At 41.2% G+C, this 19,696-nt stretch overlaps 1 protein-coding gene across 1 annotated transcript in view; it reads left to right on the plus strand.

The window, feature by feature from the left end:
* RIT2 (Ras like without CAAX 2) overlaps positions 1-19,696 on the plus strand; it is a 297,208-nt gene that overhangs the window by 74,794 nt on the left and 202,718 nt on the right. The window contains exon 2 of the mRNA XM_014594101.3: positions 10,935-10,991. Coding sequence (XP_014449587.1) covers positions 10,935-10,991 — 57 coding nt within the window. The remainder of the gene's footprint in view (positions 1-10,934; positions 10,992-19,696) is intronic.

Consider the following 19,696-nt stretch of genomic DNA (forward strand, 5'->3'; position numbering starts at 1 on the left):
GAGAAACTGGACCTTTTCAGCCTCTGCAAGAGAAGGTTGAGAGGCGACCTTGTGGCTGCCTATAAGTTCATCACGGGGGCACAGAAGGGAATCGGTGAGTATTTATTCACCAAGGCGCCCCCGGGGGTTACAAGAAATAATGGCCACAAGCTAGCAGAGAGCAGATTTAGATTGGATATTAGGAGGAACTTCTTAGCAGTTCGAGTGGCCAAGATCTGGAACGGGCTCCCAAGGGAGGTGCTGCTCTCCCCTACCCTGGGGGTCTTCAAGAGAAGGTTAGATAACTATCTAGCTGAGGTCATTTAGACCCAGCACTCTTTCCTGCCTATGCAGGGGGTTGGACTCAATGATCTATTGAGGTCCCTTCTGACCCTAACATCTATGAATCTATGAATCTATAATTTGGGTACCTTTCAGTATACTTAAAAAAACCCCAATAGATAAGCCTTTTGCTGTTCACCACATATACATTTTCATATTATTATGGCAATTTTTATTTGATAGGAAATAAATAGAAAAAAAGTTGTGCATCACTTCCACTTAACAAGTCAGTGAAAAATTTAAGGAATGTACTCTGAAATGGACCGTTATATGCACATTTGTCCTTTTCCAAGCCAATGAAACAAGCCAATCTCCAACCATGGCTGCTTTAAAGGATGATTAACTCTTGGTAGCAATGAAAGCATTGAGAAGGCTAGAGCTTTTCAGTCAGCCCACCATGTAAATAGATCAAACTAACGTGTATCAACAATGTTGTATGATTGTGAAACAAGCTAGATATGTACTGAAATGTCCTAGTTCCCTAAGAAAGATGTGAAATAATTTTTGCACTGTACTGGCAAGGCGCCACCTGGAGTGCTGTGTCTATTTATAGGGTTGCACTTCAGTAAAATTAGGGACTATTGGGACTGAGTCCAGAAGAGAGAAATTAAAAAAAGATCTCAGTCCCAGATAGCATGATTCATGGGAAGAAGTTGAAAACAATGGGTCTGTAAGTCTGGAAAAGAGAAAATGGAGGAGAAATATGACAATAATCTTCACATATGAAAAGGTTGCTGTAATGAGGTGCGCAGTAAATTGTCCTCTATGTTCACTGGGGAGATGATAAGATGAAATAGGCTTAAATTGCGTAATCTTTCCAACTGGAATGATAGATAAGCATTGGAATAGATTACCCAGGACATTTCAGACTTTTGGGGACTGGAGTTTTATTTAAGAACACGTTATGCACACATCTGCCAGGAATGGTTTGGGTCTAGTTGATGCTGCCTTGGGACAGAGAGAGAGACTAGATGACCTCTTGAACATCCCTCCAGGCCTATTTTCTGTGATTTCCATATGATAAGTATTTGCCTATATTCATGAAATATTGCAGGTGCAAGAAAACAAATCCTGAACCTGCTGAAATGTTATAGATAACATTCTGATAGATTTTAATATAAAATAAAATCTGCCATATTGTACCAACTTTGGCTCTATTTGTAAAATTCCACAATTTTTTTCACAAAACTTCAAAAGACCAAAATGCCTCTTTTGACTCGTTACGGTTCAAATTTCTGGTCTGCACCTTAAAATGTATGCATATCTCTGCCTCCTCTTCTTGTTCACCTGTCTCTCACAATATTGTTTTCCTCACTCCCATTCCTGTCTGTTCCACCTGAAGTCTGGATCTCAGCGACTTCTTTGCCACCCTTTTCTTTTTTAATGACCAGCTACAAGTTGTTCCTCCCTCCATGCTGGATTTCTTTAGGAGCCAGTTTTGCAAAGCCATGAACCTATCCACATTCACATTCTTCCATAAGGTCCCTTCTCTAGTAAACCCACCAGAAATGGCTAGGCTGAGGAGCACTCAGGATGGTTTGTATGTCTAAAACCAAACCAAGGCAGCCAAATATTTATTTTTAATTACCAATATGCACTCAGCCACCACCTTGATCATTTTGTTCTTCTGTTTAAGTTATTATGACAAAAAAGGGGGAAAATATGGAAGATCTTAATATTGGTGGAAGAACTGCCACCAGCATGGCTGGTCCAACTGTGACCCTTGGTGCACTCTCGGCAGGAAACATGTTGACCTGGAAAGTGGTCTGAAAAGGTAACATTTGGGAAGAATCGGTTGTATGGCGGAACTGTGCTATACTTATTGTTCTTGTATGAATTATTTCAGCCTTTCTGGTTGTTGAGGCAGCATCTTTATGATCCCCATATATATGCATGAAGATTAAAAAGAGTTGTTTAAAGGACTCCTTTTCATATTAACTTTTATATTCCTGTGCTGAGCAAAATGTATAAAAGTTGCTGTTGAGTTAGAATATTTTAGACTAGACAACATAGCCTTTGCGCTTTCCTCTGTGTGTGTAATTTCTTACTAGGAAATGTCAAGAAAGTAAAAGGGGGAGAGTGGAAATGAAGTGTAAATAATTAGGATTAGCTTGAAGATTCATATAGAATAATTATATTAAGATCAATGCCAATATAGATATTATACAGGTACAGCTCACATTCAAGTACAGTAATTATAAAAACTATTGAGAAATAATTAACATTTAATTATTTATTCTAACTGGTTAATGAAAATTTGATAAGCATAATGGGAAATAGAAATAAAAACTAATTCTAGGCTTTGAAAAACACATATTCTTGATTTTGGAAATGCAGGAGATTATTGCTGTTATGTAATTACCAATGCATATGAAGCTCATATCTATTCATCCAAGGCAATCTGCCATTATTTAGCTGCAGACAGGTATCAGGAAAATACCTGTTCATTTGAAACAATGATCTTTTTACTTATACTAGTAGCCATGTGATGAACATGTACCACTTAAATGGAGTGCTCCTCAAAGCTTTATAAAATATTCATTAAATATCTGTCAGGCAACTTGCAGTTCAAAATGTTTCCCCATAATGGCAACAGATTAAATAGGAGTATATTTTTATAATAAACATATTTTTTACTGACTCCTCATTTGCATGTGTATGTATTTATTTAAATGCCAGTCTTATCCATTTGTTCCATTTTAATATGCTGTTTTAAAGCTCTCTTTTAATACACTGTTTCTTATGTGCCATAAATTGGAGGTAAATGCTTCTAATTTATAGATTTGTAACATTTTGCAATATCGTTCATGCTTTCAACCCCAAAGGAAAAAGAAGAGGAATCAAGTGATGATTAGAAAACTGTGCATCCGTGTGTGTGTGTGTGCCATGAGGGTGCGTGTGATGGAAGGCAGGTGATAAGGAGAAAAGAAGTGAGAATATAAGAATATTTCATGAAAGCAACATAGGATGCTCATGCATTTTTCTTATTAACTTGTGAAAATAATTCATTTTGGAGAAAGACTTTGGGGCTGATCTTACGCCCACTGAAGAAACTAATTTATTTCAGGAGGAGATGGGACTGCCTAGGGGGCCAGGTTGATATGGCATAAACCAGCCCACTTCCACAGACTGGCTGATTTGTGCTTTCTTATGCAAGTAGTGAATTCAATGCTTAAAGCCTAAGGACCCTGTTTTTAAAATAAATTAGGTGCCGTACTAATTGCACCTACATGAGACGCTGACAGCCCAGTAGCCCATGACTACTGAGCAGTAGTGTCACATGGCAGGAAGCGTGATGCTATGCTACTGCGTGGTAGTCACAAGCTATTGCACAATCAGCATCACAAAAAAGACACTCCTTAGCATGACTGCATAATAACTCTGGTTACTGTTTATACGAGTGCTAAATGACTGAGTAGTCAGCATCTTGTGTAGACACGGCCACTAACTCACTCCCCCCATGCTCACCCCTGCCCCAGTTTAGCTGTTGACTAACCGTAGAGGTATGTTACCGCCAAAGAGGTTTCATGTTTTGACCTTCAAGTTAAGATCGTAGAACTAGGGCTGGCAGGGACCTCAGGAGGTCATCTAGTCCAGCTCACTGCTCAAGACAGGATTATCCCAGGACTAAATCACCCTGGCCAACTGTCTGTCTAACCTTGTCTTGAACATTTCCAGGAATGGAGATTACACATTTTTTTCTAAGCAGCCTGTTCCAGTGCTTGTTCACCCTCATAGTCAAAAAGTTCCTTCTAATCTCCAACCTAATTTTCCCCTGCTGCAGTTTAAAGCCATTGCTCCTAGTCCTGTCCCCTACAGCCATAGAAAATAATCTTTTTCCATCCTCTTTATACCCACCCGTTAGGTATATGAAGAGTGCTATCATATTCCCCTTCAGTCTTGTCTTCTCCAGACTAAATAATCCTAGCTATTTTATTTTCTCATAAGTCATATAATCATGTTTGGCTCTCATAATTGAGTTAGTCTCTACTGGACTCTTCAATGTGTCCACTTTTATGAAGTTTGGAACCCAAAAATGGACATAGTTCTCCAGGTGTGGCCTTACCAATGCTGAATAGAGAAGATTAACCACTTCCCTTGATTTGCAAGCAACACTCGTGTTAATGTAACCCAGTATGCTGTTGGGTCTTTTTGCAGCAAAAATACACTGTTGTTTTTTATTCAGCTCATGCTCCACGGTAACCCCTGAGTCCTTTTCTGCAAGACTGTAGCTTAGTCAATCATTTCCCAGTCTATTTTTGTGCATGCAATTATTCCATCCCAAGTGCAGACCTTTGTACTTGTCTGTCTTGAATGTAATTCAGTTGCCTTTAGACCATTTTTCCAGTTTATCCAGGTCAGTCTAGATAAAGTTCCACTAGGCTCCAAACATCCTACTTTTTTACTTAGCCAGAGGCACATGATTCTTCACAGGACTTGGTATCTCACCTTTAAGCTCAAATGTAAACAGTTAGAAACAAAACCTAGTCTTGTTGTGAATACCCCTATCAAATGCCAACCCAATCAAGATCCACACAAATGACATATGCAGAGACACAGGTGACTGTTAGGGAGGGTACGGGGTCGGGGGGGAGGGACATACCCCCTGCCCTGAGATTGACTCAGCACAGCTCAAGATGCGGCAGGTTTTTTGCTGCGTGGGCTGGTGATGTGCGGGGGCGGGGGGCACTAAGTCATGGCACAGAAGTATAGGAGTGGATATGGGGATTTCAGCCTGGGCCCACCCACAAATTGTGCCCCAGACTCAGGAGGCACCAGTCAACCCTGTGCAGAGAGAACTTTTTGATCCTTTAAACTAAGGACAATCACAAGTGTTACTGTTCCTTTTTATACAATGGGTTTAGACCCACGGTGGGTTTCCTCTGCACTCGTTTACCAGGGACCTTACTTCTCAATAAATTTACTCTGAAGTCAGAACATATCAGCAGCTCTCACAAGTTAGCTTTCGGAAGTAATTATGACTACAGGGTCTGACCACGAGGTGGACAGGGAGCTCATTTGTATTGAAGACATGGCCACTATGGTAGAGGACATAACACAGGGGGTATCTACATGACACGCTAAATGCAGTAACCTAATGATACTGCACAGTAGAGTGTCACAGCAACAACAGCACCAACACACTACTGTGCAGTATTATTAGGCTATTGTGCAGTAGCATGACTAAAAAGATGTACACCGGTGCTACTTTAAGTTCATCACGGGGGCACAGAAGGGAATTGGTGAGTTTTTATTCACCAAGGCACCCCCGGGGGTTACAAGAAATAATGGCCACAAGCTAGCAGACAGCAGATTTAGACTGGACATTAGGAAGAACTTCTTCACAGTTGGAATAGCCAAGGTCTGGAATGGGCTCCCAGGGGAGGTGGTGCTCTCCCCTACCCAAGGGGTTTTCAAGAGGAGGTTGGATATGCATCTAGCTGGGGTCATCTAGATCCAGCACTCTTTCCTGCCTATGCAGGGGGTCGGACTCGAAGATCTATTGAGGTCCCTTCCGACCCTAATATCTATGAATCTATGAATCTATGAATTTACTGCTCAGTAACTGCAGTTCCTGTGCCCTGATTTAGTACTGGATTATACAAGTACTAAACTTAATGTGCAGTAACTATGGCACATTAAACCATGTGTAGACATGCCCACTTACAACATAATATAATTCTCTGAAGTAAATGTGGTACTGATTTTTTTCAGTAAACCAGAGAACATCATGTTCACTGAGGTAGGTGCTGTGAACTGTGTGTTCACTCCACTTTTCCTTCAAAGTAAATTGAAAATATTTATAACATGGTGTGTGTCTACACCCTCTATGCAGGTCTTTAGAGGATTCACCAAAGATCCATGTGCAATGATTAATTCCCTTCTGGAGTTATGTGGAAAGTATCTAACTACAGGTAACACAGGCAGGACATATTTAAATGCTATACCAAATGAGTGGACCTCTGTCTTTCCCTGAAAGGACTAAGAGGGTTGTTAAACGTTATACTTAGACCATAATATAGGCATTTATAATGTGAGCACCTGCACGTTAAAACATTACAGTTTGTGCTAAGTGCATGTCTGGATTATAACTTTTCTACTGACTTTGGGCTGTTCCACATTTGACCTTGAATCCTCGGTCTGTGTACAGAATTTCAGTGTCAGTAGAGGATATTGGTTTCCTCGGGGCTGGACTGAGAGATGATGCAGTGGAGTATACCTTCATGAGCAAATACCAGAGAGTGGGTGTAGACAGTTTGTGCTAAAGGCAATTTATTATCTCTAAAAAAAATTGCATTAAACATTTGCATGTCAAAACCATATATGCTATTTCTGTTAGCTGCCTTTTTTTCTTATACCAAACCACACTGAACTTCAGCATATTTTTATAGAAAATAAACAGCCTTCAGATAGGAAAAGCCAAAAAAGGAAAGCCAAGGAAAAAAAGAAAAAACAAAAAGCTCTCCTTCCTACCCAAAAAAAAAATCAGGTGTTCTGCATATGGAAATACCCAAATACATGCAGTTTCTAAAACATAATAGATTTGACAGCACAAAAGACGAACAACATTATTGTGACTACAGGTAGATTTATCACTTATGGTATGTGTACTTTTAACGAGCTTTTATTTCTAAAAAGTTATGGTCTCTGAGTTACTATGAATTTAAAATGCAGCTCCTTAACATTTATATTTGTCTACACTAAGGTTTCAATAATTTATTAACATGGTAATAAATGTTTTATCCTACTTGTCTGTAACATTTTATAAGGCCATCTTGTTAACTCCTGATGCTCAAAGATAACAGAAAGAATCTTGTGCAAGAGCTGTATACGTCTGGATTCACTTACGTGCCAGCTTTTCAAAGCAAGGATGGTCTAGAGGCTCTCTGAACTGATATTTAAGATAACCCAGATAAAACAAAAAAAACCAACTTGTGTTTGGTTGTACAGGAAGCTGGGATCAAAGGAGAGGAACTCGTTCGGCCTGTGGGCAGGGGTACGTCTTTATGTTACACCGTGCAGCGCAGCACCTGCAGGCATTCACAACTCTTAAGTTAGGTCCCCCTTGCCAGCCAGGAGATTCACAAAAAAAAAAAAAAGTAGTGTGTTTTTATTTAATGCCTTTAGAGTCCTTTTTATTTTTCTTCTGCTTTCTAATTCTTTAACGGTCGCATTTTCAAGATTTTTTTTTCATCACCCACAGGTGTAGACACCTTTTCCTTTGAAAGACAATTGCAATCTTTTGATCACTGTAGCTCAGCTGCTGTTTTGGTAAGAGAAAACCACTGATTAGCCTGAAACACACTATAAATTGTGAGAGCTGATAATACTGCTGTGCCTAAGCCATGCACTTTACTTTGGGGATCTGAAACCATACACAAATCTCCTTAGGAAATGCAGGCCACTCCAGTGTCAATTTAGCTAATCGAGGTGAAGTTCAGTTTAGTTCAGATGCACAAGGAGTGCAATTTAAACCCTTGAATTAAGGCTGAAGTGGGATTTAGGTGTTACTGCCCCTCCACCCCATGATAAATGTAAACCCTGCTACCACAAAATGATAAGCATTATTTTCTGGCTGGCTGAAATGATTTTTCTAAAACTTTTCTGAGGGGATAATGTTCAGCCATAAAACAATCTGATCGGAGGAAACTGCTTCCATATAGCTTAAAGAAGGGATTTTTGTCTCCTGCTTCAAATGTAAGGAGTGGATGTTAGTAAAACAGAATCAGAAATCAGAGCAGGCACTGTAGTTGGTGTCATTTGTAAAATTCAAACTTTTTTTTTTTACCAATCAATCTTTTTAATTATATTTTGAAGTTTTGGAACAAAACTGCTGACGGTTTTTCCATCAGGTTTTCCTCTCAGTGGTTGCCCATAAGTCTGACAAGGATAGACCTTTATGTATTCTTCTCTTAACAAAATGGAAATGAGCAGTAGTTTTGTATTAAAGTGCTGGCTCTCTCAAATGGAATGACGTCCGTCTCTGGTCAGAAAGGATTTTATCAGCAGTAGGTTTGGGTGAATCTTTTATTTCCTGAAAAAAATGATGTTTTGTTGCCCCCAAAGTATTCATGAACGCAGGTTGAATTTCCTGAGAGGTTTCAGATGGACACAAATCGCAGGAAAGGTTTACAAATAGGGAAGGAGTCTACTTGTTATGTTATGGCATTCACTCAGCATGTAGTATATCAGCATGCTTCTGTCCTCTGCCTAAAATGTGAGCCTGTTTGGCATGTCCTAACCATCCTGCCATAGAGTACTTTTGGCTGAGGCCTCCTCAGTCTATTTTGTTGGACCTGTTCTACTAAAATGCTGAAATATTCGGTAGGCAAAAGTGGGAATTAATTGCTAGCCTGATAATTAGAGTATCCACATGGAAGTTGGGATACCTGGGAGTCAGTCCCTGCTCCAGTAATATGTATTTCATGGAAATCATCTCAGCACCAACACAACATGCTGAGAATCCTCTCCCCTCCCCAGAATGCTCCACACTGGATATGTCTACACGTGCCTCTTTTAAGCAGGCTTAGCCTAACATTGTCCTTTTTAAGGTGCATTAAGGGTGCATTTCTACACATATTAAATGTAGGTGCATATCAAATTTAGGCATGTATCAAAAAGCAGGTATCAAATTTAGGCGTGGATATTAAAGTCACGGTAGCGCACATGTAGACACACTAATGTGGATTAACACAGTGTGCATCAGTGGATACACACCGTGTTAATGCACATTAATGCATCTGCACATACGCTGAAGTGACATTGCTATTCGCACCTTAATGTGCATTAGCATGCCCATGTGTAAATATGTGCCTAAATTCTCTTAATGCGCATTAAGTTTAGGCGTGCGTAAATACACTCAGTATGATGGTCAGTACATAAGTACTAAGTGACTGTGCAGTGACCAAGTTACTGTGCAATAGCATCCCTGAATGACTTTTTGGTGATGCTTACTATGAAGCAGTTCATTGCTATTGCGCAGTAGTGTCGCATCATGCTTCGGGCCACACAGTGCTACTGCGCAGGAGTAACGAGCTACTGTGCAGTAGTAATGAGCTGCCCCGCAGTCAGCATCTCATGCAGACACAGCCAGTGATTCTCAACTAGGGTGTCATGGCACACTGGGGTGTCTCAAGATACAGCAGACATGGTTAACAAGATAAACCCAGAGACTTCAAATAGGAGCCCGTAGCGTTAAAAAGATTGGAGCAGTTGTCGTCTTCCTGAGTTCTTTGCGACAGAAGAACTGCTCTATCATTTTTCTGTAGTAAAAAATCAAGTGAAAAGCAAGAGCTAGTATTTTCTGAGGGGTTGCAGGCATCCCTTGAGTCTAAAAAGGCTGAGAAACATTGCTTCAACTACTGGGTGACTGGTTAAAAGGGGACTCCTGTTCTCCTCCCAAACGTTTGGATCTAGCAGTGTTTGCTTTTGATTACAGAAATGGAAATATCCATTCAATCTGTAGGAAAAACAAATCGTTTAATTTTTTGTTTCAACAGGGAAAGTAATATGGTGTGTCATTCTGACCTGCTCTCCTTGTCCATTTAATTTCTTGCTTTGGCAGTCAAACTGAAAAATTAATTACTTGCCAACTTTTATAGCGAAGAGCCTGTTCCTCAGTTTAACGTGAAGAGTATTAGCTTCTCCCGTACAATTTTCCCTTCAAAATTAAAAACAACTTTTTCATACTGTGATACTTTCTTAATGCTGTATCTTTACTGAGGATGTGCTCCATCACAATGGCAACTTTATTGAGTTTCCTCATGGGGTATCTTATTAAGTCTCTAATGAATAGATTCATATGTAATTGTAAGATTATTAACAATAATAATTTTTTTGCTTAGGGGAGAAATGCGGTCGTTGACTAGGCTTTGAGTGGTATTTAAAAGAGTGTTAAAAAAGACATGGCAGTCTCTTTTCTGGCTATTTGACTAGACAAGTTGCTAAATAAAATGTGAAAGAAGAGGAAAATAATTTGATTTAAAATAAACCAAACCCTTTTTTTATTGCACGTTTATCTTTTACTGTATTCTAAAACAGGTATTCACACAATACTATCTATTTTTCATTAACCTTTTCTGTTTTCCACATGCACAACAAAGGTGTTTTCCTACCTCAAAGTTCCTTTAAAACCACTCATAGTTCAGTGAGTCCTGCAGACCCTTCTACTGCAATGACTCTGGGTGAAAGTTATGCTCTTTCAAAACCTTTATGTAGGTTATTTCTACATACAGAATAACCTGGATATTAATTGTCCCCTGAGTTACCACAATTAAAGCCAAGTCAAGATAGCTGTATGCAATTTTTATCAGCCTGCCTCAGCCTCTTGCTGTTAAACATACAAGATTGTTCCCTAGGATATCTCTTCTTGTCTAATTTTAAATCATTCTGCTCATGTAGATATTACTAAGGTAGGGTAAAGAATCTGCAGACAAAACCACAGTAAATTAATGTGTCTTTTTTCCCCCACAAAGTTGCAAATATGAGCCAGATTTTTAGTCCAGTCAGAAGGAGGCCGATGTTCGGGTTTCTGACTTCTGAATTTCTTCTGCTTTATTTCACCTCATTTCACTTTAAAGAGAATAACATTTCCATTTCTTTTTCCTTTCCAGCAATGACAATGCAGTTCATAAGTCATCGCTTTCCTGATTATCATGATCCAACTATAGGTGAGTAGGGATTGTTGTTTCCTTTAAACTATCCAGCCTGGCTTTTCAGTGCTATTTCTGCTACGAAGCCCTCCTGTTCCATACTTGGATACTTGCTCCACAGTGAAGCCTCTCCATGAATTAGCAGTATGGCAGAAAGGCAGGTTGTTTGTGGTCCCCTAGCATAGTGGTTTTTAAACCTGCTTCAGTCACAGAACCCTTTCATATCACTTCTTCTGCCACACACCCCTACCCCTGCATGAGCTGATGTGAACCAGCTCAGCAATGGAAGTACAAAGCCTCCCAGCCTGCTCTGCCATTAACCCCAATGTCTCTGCAGATCCCCTGACGATGTGTTGTGATAGCCCAAGATTTCACAGAGCACAGTTTGAAAACCAGTGCCCTAGCACCTACTTGTGAGCCTCACAGGGCTTATAATACTCATAGTTTGAGCTCCGTTTTTAATGACCGTTTGTCTGTATCATGATCATATGGTAGTTATTCTGTCATCAAATACTGTGAAAAAAAAAATTAACAACATGGCTCTGTAAAGTTTGTTTTTTTTGCGTTTGTTTTTTTTTTATGGAGCTATCCATGATCCCTAACTAATGGAGGCTGTATAGTTACAGTAAAAGCAACTAAGAAGAAATGATGCTATTCAATATACTGTATTCAAGCATGAAAAAAGCCCATTCTGTATGGATTTTTTCGTCTGTTTATTAAACCATTTTTTCATTAAAATATACTTTGGTATGGTTCATATAAAATACCAGAATTGCTAATGAATTAACTGTACTGTAACTGCAATAGAGGATCATGTTCTGTTCTGGGCTATATTCAATTGATTAGCATTTGTCCATCAAATAATTGAGCTCGTGATCGGTAAAGGGTTAACATTCATCTAAGGCGCTTCATTGAAAGCTGTCTTCTTGAGAACATGCATCAGGTTTATGGACCATGTTGTTGAGTTAGGATAGGTAGAAACTAGGCTAGAACAGAAGTTTATGAGCTGGTCTTGTGATTCAACTCATTTTGAGGCTCAGTAGAAACATATGCAACAGGAGCAGAAAAACCACCAGCTGAAGGTAAGGTAAATCCTTCGTGGTTAATCCTCTCCGTGACAAGTGTTGAGTGCTACATGAGAAGAGCTGGGCTCATGGAAGCTGTTTGTTGTTCACCACAAGAAGTTGCTCCACAAAACCCAGCATCTTTGTGCATAGTCTTAGCATCGTCTACAAACACTTGCTCTATCTCCTAATAACTGACTGTTTACATATACACACACCTCTTCCTTTTCTAGAGCACTCCTCTAACATCAGATTGTTTTACTGGCTGTTATGGAGCAGGATTTTGGCATCATTCCCTCTCTTCAGGAAAGATAGGCAAATGGGTGGGTGAGTCAAGGAGCATTCCCTAGAGTATTGTTCTTGGTCTTGGGAAGAGATGCACGTGAGACAGGTATCCTTGCCAACTCTCAGAAGGGTTATAACAGTATAGTCCCAAGCTTCTGTGTATCATTACTTTTAGTTATCGCCTTAAATTCCTGCTTTAAAAAAAAAATGTGTTGAAACACACATTCTGATTCTTGTTGCCCATCAGTTACTGCTGCTTGATCCTGAAGAGGTTGGGTGATTCTAGGTATCACCTTTAAGAAAAAGGAAGGGTGAGTAATGAGCACATAGTTATCCCTTTGGACATCCACTAGGTACATCCATCACTTGGGATTAACTTTGTGGACATTCTGTACTGACAGATGGCTGAAAGCAAACATTTATCTGGCTATAAAGAAGAAAGCTTGCAAGACAAAAGTTTGAAAGTGACTGTTCAGAGTACTTCATTGTTTGCATCTTTAACCTTTTCCAGATCTTTTCACTCATTGCTGTCTGATATTTCCTTCTGGTAGGCAGTAGTTAGACTTTCTCTTGTATTACCTGAACTAATCCCAAATATAGTTAGTTTGTGAAATATGTCCTATTTGAGTGAACAGTCATTGTTTAAGAGGAAGTCAGAGCTTTCCTTTCCTTTTCTTTTATATGGTGTGCATAGCAATTTCCTGCTCCTCAGCTCAAGCAAGGCAGGTACTTTGGGAGCAGTTGGGCACGTCTACACATGCATTTACACCAGCTTAAATTTACTGCACAGTTAGTTACTGCCCAGTAGGCAGGAATAGGCTAGCATCCAGATGTGCAGGCATTAAAGTGAATTAATGTTTTGTGTGGACTGACTTGGTACTGAAGTAGTGTGTGTGAACTAAACCAAGTCAGTTCACACACACAGCGTTACTGCGCAGTACAGTGTCTACACATGTGTTACAGTGCAATAACTTACCGGGCATAAATTTGATACCTGCATGATGTAAGTATCAAATTTATGCTCAAGTCAACATAAGTCACTGTATTTACTATGCAGTACAGGCATGCGCATGTAGATGTGCACCAGTGCTGTGCAGTAATTTTGGTTACTGGGAAGTAAATGCACACATGTAGATGTGTCCACTGAGTGGCAGATAGACTAAGACCCATAAAGGGCTACGAAGGAAACAAGGATGATCAACCCCTGGCCAGGGGGCCAAAGCCAGTCCCCAGTGCCATGTCCAGCCCATGGGACTCCCCACAAATCCTGTGGAGATCCCTCTAAGCTATGGCTCTGAGACTATTTCAGCCTCATCACAACTGGATGGAGGTAGCACAGGGCCCCAGAACCTAATCCTGGCTGAGCCAAGATTGGGCCTTGAGGACCCACAAAACCGCCTCTCAGCCACAATTGGGCTCTCGTTGGGTGAAGGTAGTATGAGGCCCTGGGGACCAATCGTGGTGCATAGAGGTGGTGCAGGGCCCAATCCAGCCTGTGGACTGGTCCTAGTCAATTGAACAGCACTGTTTCAGCTAAAAGAACAATGTTGGCACAATTAAATATAAGAGGGTTTAAACTGGTCGTACATAAGAACACTGAAGTCTGGAGCAACCTCTCAATACTGGGGCAAGAGACATAATGGGAGGAAGAGCCTTCTTCACTGTTTTATTCTAAGGTTTCTCGGTTTAAACTCCAAAAATTCTGTCAGCTACTTCTGCTGCCTATGGAAGAAAGGAACACAGCCCTGAGTTACCTTCTTGGCACTAGGCTCTTTCAACATCACCATCTAATTGGAGGCCAGAAGATCAGCCAATAAGAGAGAAGCTGATACTGTTGAAGTTGGCATTGCAAGAATCAGATATATTTACACTGGTACAACATACCCCATCACCTGCCACTCTTTTTTCTTTTGATAAATTAACTCTATGTCTATTTACTTGACTTTGGCATCAGTTCATCTGGCACTGAAACAAACACAGCCTCATTTAGCACTGATTCATTCAGCACTGAACCATTCAACACCTCATTATAGGGGGTCAATTCAACCAGTGACACAAGCAGCAACTTCTCCTTCAGAGCTTCCAGTTTCCTTTACCACTTTGGCAGAAAAGAAAATAATCCCAAAACAGTGCTACAGTTTGTTACTGGATGAGTCTCTGATTTCCATATGTAAGGGCTGATCTCCTGATAGAGGCAAAGGTTAATATCCCTCTACAGTGCTTAGAGATTGATCCAGGTGACACTTCCAGTCGTATCATTATGCCTTTCTAAATTGTCTGCAGTGAGGAAGCCCATTGTGTAGTCATTGCCGGCTGCAGTGGAAGTCCCTCAGTGCAAGGATGACAGTCTTCCAGTAAATACGAAAGTCATCAGTGAGTCTGTAGATGGTTGAGGAGACCTATCTTAGATCCACATGTTTGAGTGCAGACATGGAAGATGATTTGGGGAGGGAGGCATATAGCCTGGTGATTCCTTACATTTGTCTTTTGCATCTATCTGCCTCCACAGTTTGCTTGAAATGATCAATGCCTGGCCATCCGTTATAGCACTATGAAGGGTGATTCAGTACTTGAGTTTCTCACGAATTGATGGTAATATTGCATTTTTTCAGATTGGCCTTGAAGGTGTCCTTAAATCTGTTCTTTTACCCACCTTTACAGCACTGGCTATCAGTGAGTTGGGTGTATAAGAGCTGTTTTAAGGATTGGTTGTCAGGCATCCTTATGACATGCTGTCCAGTGGAGCTGGTATATAAACATTGCTTCGGTGCTGGTGGTACTTGTTTGAGCTAAAATGCTTCTGTCCTTCCAATTGATATGGAGGGTTTTCTGAAGACATCATTAATGATAATGTTCCAAAGTTTTTGGTGTTTTCAGTATGCTGTCCAAGTTTCACATCCATACAACAGAGTAGAGATGAGAATAGGTTGGTAGATGAGAAATTTGGTTTGGGTCCTGATGTCATAATCATTAAAAATATGAAGTTGGGGACCCCTGAAGGCAAAGCTGGCAGATTAGCATGGATTCAGGTTAGGAAATTTTAATTTATTATTTGCAGCAAAAGTATTGTTCTAAGTGGGGCAACTGGATGCAAGGGGAAAATATGGGGTTTTCACAATGAACTTTATAAGACCCAAAGACACGTGACAGAATTCTTGACTTGATATAATAAGAAGAAATGGTCCAAGTGTAGTTGTTTGCCACCTTTATCGGGCTATTCCTGTCTGGCTTCCTATGTAAAAATCTGACAAATCATCAAGATTCATCTGTCTCATAGTCAGTCCATGAGAATTGTGCTTAGGCAACAGCAAATGTCTGCTGGTTATTTTATTAGTTTACCTGCATCTTCCCAACTTTTGCTGTGCCCCCTTTTTTTTCATTCAGCTTGATTTTTCTGAAACATGAAAGTACATAGTGTAACACCCACTAAAATGGTAATTTCTCTATCCCTTAAATCCTAAAACCAAAATTAATGGATATGAAAGGATAGGAATTTAGGATGTGCTTTATGAAGCTCGAGATGATTATCCAATGCTCTGAGAAATGGTGGGTTCAAGACGAGACTTATACTTCAGCTGTTGAGGCAAATAGGAATGTCTTGAGTTTTACTGTTCACTGATGTAGAAAGATGATGAGTTGGGTTTTGCATAAAGTATGTCTCAGATGTTAGAAAAGTGGTGTTTCACCTTCCTACCTTGAGGGATGATTACTACGTTGGAAAGTGTGTATCTGTTTTTTGCCATCTGTTTTTGCCATCACTGACACACAGTAGTCTTCTATGAATGACTGTGGATTGGAAGTTTGTCAGGACATGGACTACAGAACCTTTTAAAGAATATGAATAATACTTGCAATGTTTTATTTGTCGTGAAGATGGATGGCAAAGAGCAGGGTATTTACTTTATTCATTTATTAGTAAATTCTATACTCCTTTGATACCAAGTAGTATGTCAAAATAAATGGGCTAACATGTGAAATAATGTTCTATTGAGCTTAAGCATAGTTGGGCAAATCAAGGCCCAAAAGCTGGCTGGCATTAAAACTATTAGAGCAGGCTGAAAAATGTCCCTGTCCTTTTGCAAAAAACAAGTATTTTCCTATTTTTGCCTGCACTTGTCATGGATTTCAAGCTCATCTTTGACATTTCCAGACTTGCCACCCCACTAGCATGTGTGAGCTGTTGCAGAATCAACTTGGGATCATCTCACATTTGCTTTGTAGCAACTATTAGTAATTATGGACATTTTAATGGACAGTGTTACACACACACACACACACACACACACACACACACACACACACCATCCCCCTCCCCCCCCCCAACCCAAACAGAGCACAATATCTGGTAATCAAAAAATCACAACATAAAAATTAAATATGTCAATTCCAAAGAGAACAAAAACACAAGAGGATCTCAGCCAAATCACTCATTGCACTCAGTAAAAAAAAATAATTAAATCAAAATGAAAAAGAGGGAAGAAACAAGTCATAATAACCCTTGAGACCACAATATCAGGTGAATATACCCATTGCTATCATTAATTTATCTACCAATCATCCCATGTATATCCATACACTTTAGTTTGTTATGCTCCTAGGTTATGGGACTCTAGATACTGTAAAACACAAATAATGAATAATCATAAAGAGAAAAACAGTAGTGGTTATCAGCCTTAATGAGGAGGGGAATCCTATTGTACCCAAACAAGTAATAAGAGACAGTACCTACCCTAAAGTGTTTACAGTCACATGAACAAAATTGACCAAAGGGTAGGGGAGAAAATAAAGATACAAGGGAGTGAAATTACCAGGGATCCAGGTTTTCTTTTTCCCATGGAAAATGAAAAAAAAAAACAAAAACAAAAAAAACTGTAGATTTTCCCTTTTAAAAGAGAAAAAAGCAGATTTTTTTTTCATTTTAATAGAGATACCCACAGATTTTCTACTTTTGCAAACAGCTCTCTGCAGGCTGGCAGAGTTCCAGCCTATAAGAGTTTCTTGCAAAAAGGGTGGCAAACCCTAAGCCCTGTCCCAAAAGGGAGGGAGAGGGGTGAGCAGCTAGGCCTGAGACTATCAGTAAGCCAAGGCTTGTTTTTCCTCTTGGAGTCTTTGAGATAAGTGGAGCTTGCAGAAGCTGGGGGCAGGGCTGGAGTGAGGGGGAGAGGGTCTGTGGGGCAAGTATGAGTGACTACCAAGAAGGGGGGACAACGACATGATGGGGGTGTGCAGGTGGGGACAGAGGAAATAGAGAGGGGTCTGCAGGAAGCCCCATGCTGGCACAGCTCAATGGTGAGTGAACCAGAACCTGCAAACTATCAGGCCAGGCAGGAAGCCACCCATGGAGGCATGGAATCATGCACCATCAGGCCAGGTGGGCTTCATGCTTCCATGGATGGCTTCCTGTTGGAGTGCTGGAGTGCTGGAAGCCCCACATGGAGGCATGGAGGCTACCCGGCCCAATGGCACATGGTACATGGTTCCCAACTGCAGTGCCACAGTCTGCACAGTCTCACTCAGAGTTTGCTCAGTCTGGTGTGAAGGTGTGCAGCAGCTAGGTGGGACTCAGCTAGAGGTGTGAGCCACCAGGGGCTCTGCCTGCCATGATCATGAGACCCCCAAGCGCCTACTGTCTGCTGCCTGCTGCCACTGAGCCAGCGGAGGTAGGGTCTGTACACCATGAGGGGGGATGTGTGATGGGGGGCCTACAACCACGTACAAACCCCACGCACTCTCCCACACCCCCCATACCCCTTCATAACCCCCCAAAGAACCCCACATCCATCCACAAACCTCACATACCACCATACCCACACCCTTCACCCCACAAACCCTATCCCCCATCCACCCACAAACTCCACACACACACCCAGGGGAGCTGCTGCCAGAAGAAAGCAAGTGGGAGGGTAGGTGGGGGCTGCAGGTCTGGGGTGAAGGGCACTGGCAGGGCTGTGGGGGCTGTGGCTTTGAAGTGAGGGGTAATGGCATGGGCAGGGGCAGGACACCAGCACATCAGGGATGCTCAGCATCACAAAGCAGCGGGGTGGGGGGGGGGAGGGCGGAGGGGAAGGAAAGGGAGGAGGAGGCACCCACCGTTGGATCTGTGTCCTGATGCACAGGGAAAGCTGCTGCTGGGAGGGAGGGAGTGGGAGGTAGGCAGGGTGTGAGAGGCACTGGCAGGCCTGGGGGAGCTGTGGCTTGGGAGTGAGAGACGACATATCAGAGCTGCTCAGCACAACTAAGCAGTTGGGACAGGGATGGAAACTGCAGCTGGACCTCATCCTGGTAAGTGAGGGGGGCATCAGGATCTCTGATTTTCCATGATAATGAAAAACCCAGCATCAAATGCAAAAATATATAGTTTAGTTAGACTGTATTTTATTATAGTGATTGAGGCACTGGTAGGCTTCCAAACTGCTTTAAAACTGTAAATATACCAATGAAACTTTGTGTTCAACTGATATCTTTATATATATACAGTGGCCTTTCATTTTAATCATGGATTTGGGGGCTTTAATACAGAATTTGCAACATTTTTTATTAGAGAATCTATGGGATTTTTTATCACAGAAAACCGGAATCCCTGGAAAATACTTATTCAGGTTCACACAGGAGGTTCACTACTTATTAGATTGCAGAGTTAGAAACAGAAATGGGGGTCCGGTCTGTTGGATAACACCACTGTTTCTCAAGACATGTTGGGGACATGCTGAAAAATGCTTCAGTTTTATTCCTGCTATGAAGTAAGTGCTAAGTGGGAGGCAAAAGTGTGAAAACTCTATGGACAAGACGGTGAGGTTATAATCTCTTAGAACAAACGGGGTGCATCTACACATGAAATAAATATTGCATGATAAACTCCAGCACAGTTTTTCTGTAGTGCAAAGCTCCCGGATGGAGCATATCTACACATGCGCCCAGGACAACAGTACTTTGAGCCAGGGCAGAGCAGTCCTGGGCTGTTAGCAGGCTCAGGGGGTCAGCCCTGGCCTCTGGGGGGTGGCATTGGGTGGCAGAGAGGCTGGCTAGGCACAAGAGTGCTAAAACTGCGAAGCCTTGTGTCTGAGCCCCCAAGCCTGCTCCCAGCTTGGCCTACTCTGTCCTGACTCAAAGTGCTGCTGTCTCAGTCACTGTCTATATGTGCATTGCAGTGAAGTAAATGACTCTGTCATGATAGTTCCCAACAGTACTATTTTAAGGCCAAGTTTATTAATTTACTGTCCCCGAATACGGGCACTTTGTGTAGAGGGTGATGCTTCACTGTGGAGCTAATTAGTTAACTCTGCTGTAAATCACGCATGTAGATGTGCCCATGGTCCCTAATCAGGAGTATTTTGTATGCTCCAAACCAATTGCGCACACAACCAGAAAGCTAAT

Source organism: Alligator mississippiensis, chromosome 3 (assembly GCF_030867095.1).
Source record: "Alligator mississippiensis isolate rAllMis1 chromosome 3, rAllMis1, whole genome shotgun sequence".
NCBI classification, from domain to species: Eukaryota; Metazoa; Chordata; order Crocodylia; family Alligatoridae; genus Alligator; species Alligator mississippiensis.